The following is a 12,345-nucleotide window of genomic DNA, read 5'->3' on the forward strand; positions in this document are numbered from 1 at the left end:
TGGAGTAGACAGATGGGAGCTGGCAAGAAGGGACAGGGGAAGGGCAAGATGAGTGATTTGATTGCTGAAGGCAGTTGAGGGACCTGACGAAGTTGGTCAGGAAGTCTCTAACTTTTAGGTCCAGGACAGCCTCTTGCCTCAACCTCCCAAGGAGCTGAGACTACAGACGCACGCCTCAGTGCCCAGCTAGGATCTTCTGAGGACCCATGCCGAGCATGACAAGAGTAAGCTTCCGGAGGGCAGAAAGGCGGGGCGTTTGTCTTATTTACTCTCTCTCTCACAGTTACTGACCGTCCATCCCCACCGTTACCAACTGTCTGCACAAGTTGAGGCAGCTTCCTAAGGAGAAAAGTGGAGCCTCACAACGTGAGCATCTGACGTGGAACACTGATCCTGTGCCCAGCACAGGTAGACTGAGGTGCTGGAACTCGGGGACAGAAGCTTCCACCACGGCATCTAAAGGAACCATCAAGGAAATGGGGTCAAGTACTAGCAAAGACTAAGCTACTCTTGGCAGAAATGAACAGGGGGGTAATTTTTAGAATGGGAACAACTGCCTGTAATAATGACAACAAAAAGTATTTGTGATCACCCACCGTGTACAATCCCTGGAGCACTTTAACCTATCTTACTTGTAGCAATCCTATGAAAAGGATGCTAACATTATCCTCGTCCACTGAAAGGCTTCAAGGAGAAGCAGAGAGAGTGTTAAGGTCATACCTCTGATAAGTAGCCATCTGAGTCACTCTGTCTCAACATTTCTTAACTACCATCTATGCCTGGGGTCTTAATAACAGAAGGAAAGAAGCAGGAGAAATTGGAGGTGCAGAAGAAGACAACAACTGGAGCAAGATGCTCTGGAGGGAAGTAAGAGGTGGAAGAGAAAGGAGGAACCGCTGCTCCCTTCCTCGGGAGACAAGGAAGGAGGAAGTGAAAGGCCAATCAAGCAGATCTGACATTGTATTTTATTCATGTGTATGTAAGTGTCACATTGTGGCCCACAAATATGATTAGTAATTATGCTTATTATCTTATTATTTTATAAAGGATGGATTATGAAGCAGGATTGGAAAGATTTGGGTATTTTGTAGCTGTAGCTATTTGCCAGGGTGTTAGCAGCAAAAAAAAAAAAAAAAAAGGAGTCTTTGCAGTGCACAGACTCCTTTGCTTTTCTGGTCTTGGTCAGTGTTTAGCTGAGGAGCTCATAAATTCATGTGTATAAAGGATTTGGTAAAGTGTCTGCCACTTAGTAAGTACTTAATAAACACTGGCTTCCATCTCTCTCCCTTCTTTAAGTGATGATTACAAAGAGGTTTGTATTATAACCTTCAATCCCCACTGTCAGAGGTCTTCCCACGTAAGCAAGGCTGGTATCAAACTCACTGTGTCACCCCAGGCTAGCCTTGAATTCATCCTGCTTCCTCTTTCACATTTGTAAGTCAATGTCAAACCAATCTGACATCCCAGCGTTGAAATAAAGACATGGATGTCTCATATATATTCTTTGTTGAACTGATGTCTGAGAATCAGCCTTCCAAAACACTATCATAAGCATTTTCCATAACACTTTCTTCAGCGCATTTGGCAACCAGTAAGGAATGATGACAATCTGACAGGGTAAGGTGTAGACTTGTCTGGTCTCTTTTCCCTACACAGTCTAGGAGACTTTGGGAGTTTAGAGATTTCTAGGAATGTGTTCCCATCCTGGCGAAATTCAGATAACCTACTTAATGTCTACAGCATTAAATAAAGGGGAGTCTCAGTGGAGGCACCAAGAGCCAGACTCATATCTGAAACCAGCCCTAAAGGCCTTCTGGGCCTCCTAAAGATCGCTGCCCTCTGTGACCTGTGACCCTTAACAATTGCAGAAGAAATTGCTGGTCCTGTAGAAATGCCACTCTCTGCAAGGGCGTTGCCAGCGAGGTTTGCAGTTCATAACACTAGAGCTCTAAGAAGTAGCATTTTGATATGTGATAGTGAGGTGCTGGTCTCACTATCCCCGCTACGGGACGTAGAACGGATTTGGCAGACAGCGAAGTACCAAGATGTTGAGCAAAGTAGGACTGAGCATTTCCCTTGAGCACTTTTTGTTACAAGTTTGATGAAGTCTATTGTAAGGACTGTTGGCAGTTGACATTGTAACTCGAATTATAGGTTATACTTTGCATGTGTGTGCACATGTGTGTGAAAGCATGCATATGTGCATATACACGTATGTTTAGTTTTTTGTGTTCCAGAGTAAACTTGGACTTTTAGAAAAATCTCATTTAAGGGCTCACCATCTTGACACTGCTTCCTACAGTGTCAACTTTGCCCTGGAAGTTACTGATGCCTGAAGGGAAGGGGCCGTGGTGGAAGAGGACACAGTGGACGCACTTGGACCTAGTGTCACAGAGCTTTATGCAAATCTGAAGTGACTCCCCTCAGTCTGCTTACTTGCTTAATGTTGGTTTCTCATCATTCACTGGAGTGACATTTACTGAAATGGTTTTAAGTATTTTGTGCTTCCCATCTGACAACTGGATCACAAAGCCATCAGCAGGGCTCTCCGAGTCATCATGGACATAGGCCAGCTTCATTCCTGGAAGACGAAAAAAGGAGAGGGTCTTTCTTCTTGTTGAACCATCCACATGCCACAGATACTCTTCTTTAATGTCGGTCTTTGGTGTTCAAAACGTTCACTGATAGGTGCATTCGAGTGACATGAATTCTGTTCTGTGGATTCATTCATGGCCTGTGGGGCCAGAAAGCCATGCAACTGGGGGAGCTGGTCTGGATCTCATCCTGAGATCAGCAGGAGTAGAACCTCTCCTTCCTTTTCCTGGGCCTGCATGCCCCAGCTCACATAGCCCTGTGAACACACCCTTTCCCTCCTGAGGAGGTCAGATAGCCTGGCAGACAGGTTAAACTTCCTTTCTCCTTATAAGGTCGTGTCTAGCAGCACCTGGAATTCCTGCTTATGCAAATACAGCATCCCCAGCACCCTGGCCCTGGCCAATGATGTATACTCACTCTAAAATCCACTCCCCACTCCCCAAACTTTCAAATAGCCTTTGTGGCCCCTCTGTTAAACAAGCTGTCTCACTGAAGCTGTCTCCAGAAAGGTTTGTTTCTCCTGCACTCACTGCTGATGCCGACAAAGACCCTGCCTTCCACTCACCCATCCCTACTAAGCTTCACTCTCACTAGTCCAGCCGGGTGTGCCATGAGCCTGGATACCCCGCAGAGGAAGCAGACGTGGGGGGGCAATAGCCCATCAAATTTCCTCATTGTAATAAGGAAACCACATAAACTGTATAAGAACAAAGGCAGTGCGCTATTTGCATGAATCTGAGAAAATGAATTATTGTGCAAAAGTAAAGTAAGATCTGTCTTGAGCTGTCACCAAAATAAATCATAAGTTGTAACAAACTTCTCTATAAAAACTACCTTTAGTCATGTGTCTTAAGCCAACCTTATGGTCCTTTGGATATTCAGTTGAAAACTTTAATTTACTATTTTCAAAACTTATTACAAAGCTGTAAAACTATCAAGAGATTTATGGAAAATGATCACTGACGTATGACCATTACTGGCAAGAAATATAAAAGATTGTTTAAGATAGAAAACAGCTATGAAAAAATTTAGCATAGTACACTAGTAAAACACTGTAGTGGCCAAAATATTCCAGGTTCCATTTAGAATGCACAGGAAATAATTATAACATGGCAGGGGTTTCGTAAGTCCTGTATCTTTAGAGGTGAGATGTTTATAAGAATGTATTCAAATTGTTTGGGTTACTTTTAATACATAAATGAACCAGAAATAAAATACAAGTAAAACCTAACTTTTGAAAATGTCATCAAAATATGCATTTATGTAAGAAATTTTTATCTTTTGTTTAAGTTAACTATGCTATCCAAACTTAGACAATGAATACATGATACTTATCTAATCTGATAATTACAACCAATAATATCACTTTCAAAAAAAACTATCTTGGAACTGGGCATGGTGGCACATGCCTGTGGTCCCAGCACTCTGCAAGGCAGAGGCAGGGAAATCTCTGTGAGTTTGAGGCCAGCTTGATCTACAAAGTAAGTTCAGGAGAACCAAGGCTACACAGAGAAACCTTGCCTCAAATCACCGCCCCCCCAAAAAAAAAAATCTTTGCATATCTCAGTAAATAAAGGTTCTTATCTTCAAGTCTGAGTTTGAACCCCAGACTCTGCATGGCTGAAAGAGTGAACCAAATCCCACAGGTTGACCTCTGACCTCCACATGTTAGCCATGGCACTCAGGCACCCCACAACTTCCCCCAAATGCACAAAATACGTAAATGTAAAATTTTTTTTAGCTGTATGTCCCCTGCCTCAGACTCCTTAGGTGCTGGAATTACAGGTAGGCATCACCTAACCCAGCCCAAAAGGCAGAAAAGAAAGAATGAAAATCAGACTTTCCTGAGGGTAAATGTTAAGCTATCATTCCCTTTCCCTATGTTTGTAACGATATCATTTGTCTCATATGGGGTCTGATTTGGTCTTATAAGATAGCCTTGAAGTTCCAGAGCTTAATTCTTTACAACTCACAAAAACCGAGACAACAAATTGGCTTTTCAGATTCAAAGGTGAGATGACAACAGCAGTTATTACAAAATAACCTTTGGGACAAAGAGGATACATTCTAATTAGAGAAATAAATACTCAAACGGCAGCAGGAAACAAGCCAGGAAGTACTAGGACAAACTAGTCAGGGAGGAGACAGGTCTGGAGAGAGGGTTGGCTTCTTGTGGAGGAGAACAGAGTACTCCACCTTGTCCAACCCAAGGTGAGGGAACACCTTTCAGGTTGGAAAAATGAGACAGAGAAGAGAAGCATATGAGATTAGCCATTCATTCTAGAGCGGCATATTCGCTCAAATTCTTGAAAGTATTTTTATACACTGAAAATGGGATAAGGTCTTTAAAAAAGTAATTAAAAAACAATTCAGGCTGCTCCAGAGCGTCATCTCCCTGAAGAACACATTATCCCCGCAGAGACTAATGAGGGGTTATTATATGTGGATCTATATTTGTTTCAACTGTGGAAATTTTTGGCAGACAAGCCATGATCGGAATAGTCTGGAAAGAAAATTTTTAATTATGATTAAAATTCTGTGTTAAAAACCTGAAAATCACAAATATGACTGTTAATGGCATTCTAAAAGTCAAAGAAAACGTGCTATTATGTCTTCAGCTGCCTACAGTGGAAGGCAGGGGCTGTGTGCCCTTCACTAACCAAAAGCCTGTCATAGACTGAAGAGCTAAAGTGCCAACTTTTCCTTTCCCCACATTTCTATGATTTGTTAGTGTCTTTACGGGTGTAAAACAGTTTTTAAATTTATGTATCAATTAACAAAAATTTGTGGGCATTAAACACAGCATGACATTTTGATGTGTGTATAACGTGGGACATGTTTAAATCCCGCAAATCTGCACGGCCTCACCTGGCTATTGCATGTCACGTGTGTGCTCTTAGTATTGCTCACACCACAGTGCACAACAGATGGCTCAAACTTTGTCTTGTGGCACTGAAATTTTGTACCTTTTGATCTACAGATCCTCACTCTAGTACCCTCACCTCTGGTCCCCAAAATCTGATTTCTGTTTCTACTGGGTTTCAACTTGTTTGGAGCCCACACATGGGGAGGAGCTAAGTTACGATGTCAACGACAGTGGGTAAACACAAGTGGAACATGAGCTACCGTTGCTGAGAAGGTCCATGGAGAAGTTGTGGATTTCATGTCTCAGCTGCTTGACCTGAGAAGGGTCCTTGCTGATCGCCGCATCGACGAGGAGGCCATGCTGGGGCTTCTGAGCGATGCTGAAGAGCAAGGGGTCCTTGGGAATGTCCCCGTCAGTGGCACTCATGATGGAAGAATCCAGCTCTGTCATGTGACCCTCACAGACCTGAGCAGGAGCAAGCCGGCAGAGTCAGCAAAGCGAAATGGAACCTTCACCTGTTTCTTCTGAAAAGCCGCTTAAAAATCCCACTTATATGAAGAGATCCCGTTTCAGTATTCCCAGGGAGTTTATGTGGGGCTGGTAAGAAGGCACAGCAGGGAAAGGGGCTTGCCACACAAGCCTTAGCCATCCAAGTTCAATTCCTAAAACTCACATTAAAGTCGGGAGAACGGAGTCTGCAAACTTGTCCCAACCTCAACATTTGGGCTATGGTATGCGTGTCTCCTCATTCACATATATATGCGTGCAAAAACACTTAAATAAAAATTCTATTTAAGAATTTAGAACATGCATGCTGTTAATAACTCAAAGGTTGCAAATGTACGCTTACTCTCCGGAAGTCAGGAAAGCTCAGTGTAAAAGTGAGTCTGCAATCTTTTCTGCAGACAGTGATCCATTATGAAACTCAGAACTCCTTGTCTCTACAATTTTTAGGTTTCTATTTTCTTTGAAAGTAGCAAATACTTATTGCATACACGGAGCAAATTTGGTATTTCTTTTCCAAAATATTTCATATTTGTTGTTTTAAATTTTCATACATGTATATAATGTATTTTGATCACACTCGTCCATCGCTATCCACTCTCCTTCCCCCTGAGGCCCCTCCAATGCCTCCTCAGATGCCTGTCCTTTTTATTGTTATTAGTGACTTTGCCATTCTGATATTTGGGCTTTCAAATTTTTACTATCATAGTAGATACTTTTTCATTCATTTTGGGTTCTGCGGAAATGCTCAGCAGGTAAGAGTTCTTGCTGTGAAACTTTGAGGCTCTGATCCCAGCTCCCCAACACCCAATAAAAAGCTGGGTGTGGCTGTGAGACTCCTGTAGCCTCAGCACTGTCAGGGCAGGGGGCAAAGGGGCTGAGACAGCAAGAGCTTAGGGGCTTTCCCAGCCCAGCCCCAGGTTCAATGGGAGACTTCATCTAAAGGAAAAAGGCATAAAGTGACAGAGCAGGGAACCTGACATACTACACACACACACACACACACACACACACACACAATGGAGTATCTACTGACCCAAGAAGCTCACTGGTCATCTAGTACTTAGATAAAACAAGGAAATATTTGTTTTCTGTTCTGAAATACAGCAAGAGCTAAGAAATAAAAGTAGGCAAATTCTACACAGGCTTCCTTCCTTTCTGCAAGGCCACTGTGCTGCATTCTGGAGGAAGCATAGATGCTCCCAAGAATCAAAGTCAGGAAGGACTGGGAAGGCCTGTCTATCGATAGCGTAGTCAGGGAAGTAATATCAAGGGCTACAGGACATCAAGAAGCAAGACGCATGAAAGAGTGGAGGCCCGCGGGCTTTCCTCACAGCTGAGGGGACCATGTGGTGAGAATTTTGCTTCCTTTCCAGCTTCTCCCACTGGCTCCGGGGTCCTTCCTGCAGCTGCACTGTGATATTGGGGCAAAACAATGAACACTGCTCTTCTATGAATTTTTATCACTAAAGATTAAAAGAGCATCGTAGATTCATTCATAATGATACACCTATTAAATAGTTCATGCCAGTATATCACTTTTCCAGCCCCTAAGAACTCTACTAAAGCACCTTAAAAGCATTTTGTAACTCTCCATCTTTATGGAACTTAACCATGAAGCATTTCCTCCTTGACTGTGTAGTAATCTATCTTGTTTATAAGATGGTAAATTTATTCACATGATTACCAGAGAATTTTCTAAAACAAACAAACAAACAAAACCCCTACAGGATTCTTTTTTTGGAAATCAAATTGTGTCTTGACATTATGAGAATAAAAAATTTTAATGAATTTACATAAAAAGCAAATATTTCCTATGGCATGGGTTTGCAAAGGCTTATAATAAACAAAAACATTCTGATGTACAGTATCTGTACAGTAAGGAAATTTCTTAACAGGAAAGCCAAATGTGGTTATATGAAGAAAAAAAAAAAGAATTCTTGACACTTAAAGGTTGTCTCTGACAATGCCCCAAAGATCTGCGCATGATTTGCATGTATGTGGAAGCATGGGTGAAAGACACGATTACTTCCACAAAGGAGTAAGGGACAACTTCCCAGAGGCCTAATTATTCCAGAAGCCCATGCCTCAGGCAGATAAAGACAGTGGAAATAGGTGTGGAAGGGATCATTTAAAGGTTTCTCCCCCTCACATAATAACTGAAGGGCTCTCCAGAGTAAGCCGCAAGCCAAAAGAAGAGGAGAGGCAGGAGTTGGCTCTTAAATCTCATGCTGAGGTGACGCTTGTGTGCCGTTAAGATTCAGTAGAAAATTAAAATCAAATGAAGTCTTTCACGTTTAGAATGTGATTATTTTTAGCAAAAATAATGAGCAGAAATAATGACTTTGGTCAATATTAGAAAAAAGATGAAACACAATAGTACTGGAAACATTTGCTCATTAAGGACCTACTGTGTTTGGCCAACTTGATCATCATGACTAACTCTCAAACAAAATTAGATATATATTTTTAAAGATGGGCAAACAGAACCTTCAAGATAAATAGCCTGCCCAAGATGCAAAAAATATTTAAAGCAACACCCAAGTTTTGTTGAGGCCAAAGTCTGTGTTCATTTGACTTGTTAGTGCTTGTGTGTAATTTAAATAACTGTATATAAAGAGTCATGATATTTAAAAGGAACTACATAGGAGCTATATATATATATATGTATATATATATATATTTGTTTTTCTTTAGAAAGTAAAGCACAGAGAAGATGGTATGATTCTCTTATTTGTAAGTAAAAACATACAGAAAAAAATATAGTATAATAGACATAATTCTGGCATGTCCATAAATCTCTTGGGCTACTTAGATAACCTATGTATGCCTCATTTCTTCACTAATGAAATCACAATAAAAGTACCCTAGAAGCCTTTTGTGAAGATTAACTATGAATACATGGAAAGGACTTGGAACCTACAACCCACAACCCAGTAGGTTGTAGGTGTGTGGGTTCCCTATAGCACACACACACACACACACACACACACACACGCACACACATTATCTTTACCATTACTGTTATTATTAGGCTAATGGTTCACAAGTGATTAATTATATGATATAAGATTCTGCCTTCTTCACGCTTCACCAAATTAACATATTAGGAACACCTGGACCAACAAAAAGGGGTTAGCAAGGCAAAAAAATTAAAAAAAATAAATAAAACAGAAAATAATAAACAGAAAAAGGAACATTCTGGTATGTTTCTTACAGTGATGTTCTGTGCCACAAAGTCAGGAGCTTCATCATTTGTGGGGTTGATGATAACATGAAATGTTGTCTCCAGCGAGTGTTGCTTCCCATCTGTGGCATAGACCATGAACCGGTCAGCAGTCGGCTCCACCCTCAGGTGCCTGGACTGCACGTAGTTAATGTGCAGCGCCTTCATGTCTCGCCACTGGAGTGAAGCTAGCACACACCAAGACAGAACAGGGAACGTAAACACCACTTCCCAGGAGGCTTCAATCTTTAACAGTTGCTTCTCTGCAAAGTAGATGCGCGACCAGAGCCAGGACTGGTGTGGCACCTACCAGCCATCAACACAAAGGCGGGGATCAGGGATCTTAAGACAGGACTCAAATCTGCCTGAATAACAGAATTGCGATAATCAGGACCCAGGCAGCTTCGTGGCCGCTCTCCATGCGCTCGTACTGAAAGGAAGGGAGAACTGCCCTCACCTAAACTGTCCTTCTGACACAGGGTTCTCGTCACACTAGGTTACGAAGGACGCCACCTCTTTGACAGAAATATAAGATGAGTGGAAACCAATGATTTGTCTGTGTAACACACAGCAAGAAACTCATTGCATTAATGGAATTAGTTAACTTGATGTTTAGCTAGCCTTAAATCAAAAGAGAAAAATTGTCCTATGACGTGAATTAAATCACAAGAGAAGATGAATAACCTTTAATTTGATTAATCTTTAATCTCGTTCATATTTAAAGATGTCTTAAAGGGACCTTGAAAAATAATTTGCCAATAATGTGTTACCCTTGGAAGATTTGGGTTTCGCTTTTTATCTATGTTTTGCTTTACTACGGGCTATTTTGGTAGCTGAGAAACATTTTGCTTTCCAAATTAATGTAATCTACTTAAACATTTCAAGTTTCACTTTCAGTACCACTCACAGCATATTGTCAGTATTTTTCAGCAATATGCATTAAACATGCTGACTATCTGAGACTAAGACCCCGTGGTCCTCACCAGGCTAAGTCTAGCTCAGGACCGTGCTGCTGGGACGGCCGTGGAAAGGGGAGCACTTCGGTGTATACTGACACATCTTTTATAACTCAAGTTTCAACTCATTTCACTTATAAAGGTTCACACATAGGAAACGTCAAGATAAGAGTTAAAATGAAAAACCGATTAAGACTCAACACATCAGCTATAATAATAATCTCTTAAATGCATATGGTGCCTTGAATGCTTCTGAATCCTGACCCATTTCCTGAGCATGGCCTAGCGAGAAAACCACGACTTACCTATGCTTTTGCCCATATTACTTTTCTCAAAACCTGCAGAAGGGAGTGTGTTTTCTAGGTAGCCGAACTGGGGATGAGAAACCAAAACGAATTCTAAGTCATCTGGGGCAGTGTCCGGGTCAGTGGCAGTCAAATGATAAGTAGTAAGGGCTGCTGAGGAGCCTTCATCCACGATGAACATCCTACCTGCAATTGGTACAAAGAGCCAGCGTGATGGTTCAGCGGGTAAAGGCAGCAGCTGCCAGGCCTGCTGACCTCCCACCCCAGAACCGATGTAAGGGTGGGAGGAGAGAAGCAGCTCCGGCTCTCACACTCATGTGCCCACAGCAGCTCACAAAGCAAGTAAATAAAAATGTGACCAAATTTTAAAATAAACACTTATGTCTTAGCCTCAGTTCTCTCATCAGAATAGTGAGAGCTAAAGGGCATGATTGCAATCCTAACTAGAGCAAATATGCAAAAGATCCCACAGGCAAAAGTGCTTCCATGGGAGATGCTCTTTTTCTTGGGCACAAATTCTCTTTGCAGTGAAAATATTCAGGGGCGGCGAGTGGGATTTGATTTGACTTATGGAATTGTATGTTTTTTCTTATACCAGCCAGCCGGATGATAATGGAAAGGCAGCAACAAGGCTAAATGCTCTGCCTCAGCCCTCCAGTCATTCTCAGGGAACTCTGATTTCCCTCGTGTCTCTACAGAAGTGACAAATGAAACTAAGAATTGCCAAACTGTTTTAATGATAAGCCACTAAATGCAGTTTATGCACTCCTCAAGATCAGCCGTTACCTCTGTTTGTCAGAGCGTTAATTGCCTGAGAGCGATTATGAATTGCTCATAACGAACATTTTTTTTCATGCCTTGGTGCTTAATTATTCTGCCGGGATAATGCTTCCTTTCCAGAACATTGCTTGGGAGATAGTTTGCAAATTACAAGAACATTCATACATATGCTTATTTTTTTTCCATGGGACGGAACATATACATAATGCCTATGAAGAGATGACTTTCTGAAAAGCATGTAAGGTTAAATGTATATAAATGGCCTCTGTGGTAAACACATTCTGTTCTAATAGAAATTATTATGGATAAAATAAATTATTCTCTCTCCAGCAGGCAAATGGTATTTTCCCACATGAAATAAACCAGTGCTTTTTTGAGGATCTCAATGTCCTCAAATGCACACACACACACACACACACACACACACACACACACACATGCTGCTGTATTCTCTTCATATATGGAAGTACATGAATTTTCAAGCAGGTAAATTCTTTTGCCCTGTGATTTTTTTAAATTATAGATTTGGTGTTTTTAGATATTTCTGTTGAGATGATCACTGGATGGCATTTGATCACTGCATTTGGTAGCTTTCTCATCTAAGTATTACAGCGAGGCTTGGGTGTGACGCCGACACTTATACGTGTAGAAACAGCACCGTCACCTATTATAATTGAAGGTGGCTGGTTGTCAACCGGATGCACCGTGATGTTGAGCTTGTATACGGGAAAGGAGTCATGAAGAGGAACAGATGGATCAGGTCCATTGTAGCAACAGCCATTCACCAAAGGTCCAGCTTCGCCATCCGAAACCACCAATATAACAGTGTCAAAGCAAGGTGTGACGCCAGTCTCACCACCTGGAAAACACAACTGGGCTGAATCCTGACACCGGAGCTAGAGCATACCAAGATCAACTTCACTCATACCTTTTCTGCAAGCATTGCAAAGAAAGGAAAGAAAATTGTGGGGCTAAAATACGAAGCTCAATTTTATCACTATAAAATTAAATATAGTTAGGAAAAATAATACAAAAAAGCTTCTCCATCTGTTGCCTCTTGTGAAATCCCTGCCAGCCATGGACCACCATATGGAGGAACAAAACAGGTCTAAC

The 12,345-nt window shown here is 41.6% G+C and overlaps 1 protein-coding gene across 15 annotated transcripts in view; it reads right to left on the minus strand.

Annotated features, from left to right (window-relative positions):
* The window catches only part of Frem1 (FRAS1 related extracellular matrix 1), a 160,659-nt gene that overhangs the window by 73,958 nt on the left and 74,356 nt on the right, over positions 1 to 12,345 (minus strand). For all 15 annotated transcript variants that reach the window (XR_009585142.1, XR_009585140.1, XR_009585141.1 and 12 more), the window contains 5 exons: positions 11,897 to 12,091; positions 10,453 to 10,638; positions 9,183 to 9,379; positions 5,722 to 5,926; positions 2,437 to 2,581 (listed from right to left, as the gene is read on the minus strand). Coding sequence is in view for 10 of the 15 variants with exons in the window: in XM_060365784.1 (XP_060221767.1) it covers positions 2,437 to 2,581; positions 5,722 to 5,926; positions 9,183 to 9,379; positions 10,453 to 10,638; positions 11,897 to 12,091 (928 nt within the window). In the remaining 5 variants the exon portion in view is untranslated. The remainder of the gene's footprint in view (positions 1 to 2,436; positions 2,582 to 5,721; positions 5,927 to 9,182; positions 9,380 to 10,452; positions 10,639 to 11,896; positions 12,092 to 12,345) is intronic.

Source organism: Meriones unguiculatus, chromosome 12, assembly GCF_030254825.1.
Source record: "Meriones unguiculatus strain TT.TT164.6M chromosome 12, Bangor_MerUng_6.1, whole genome shotgun sequence".
Classification (NCBI taxonomy): Eukaryota; Metazoa; Chordata; class Mammalia; order Rodentia; family Muridae; genus Meriones; species Meriones unguiculatus.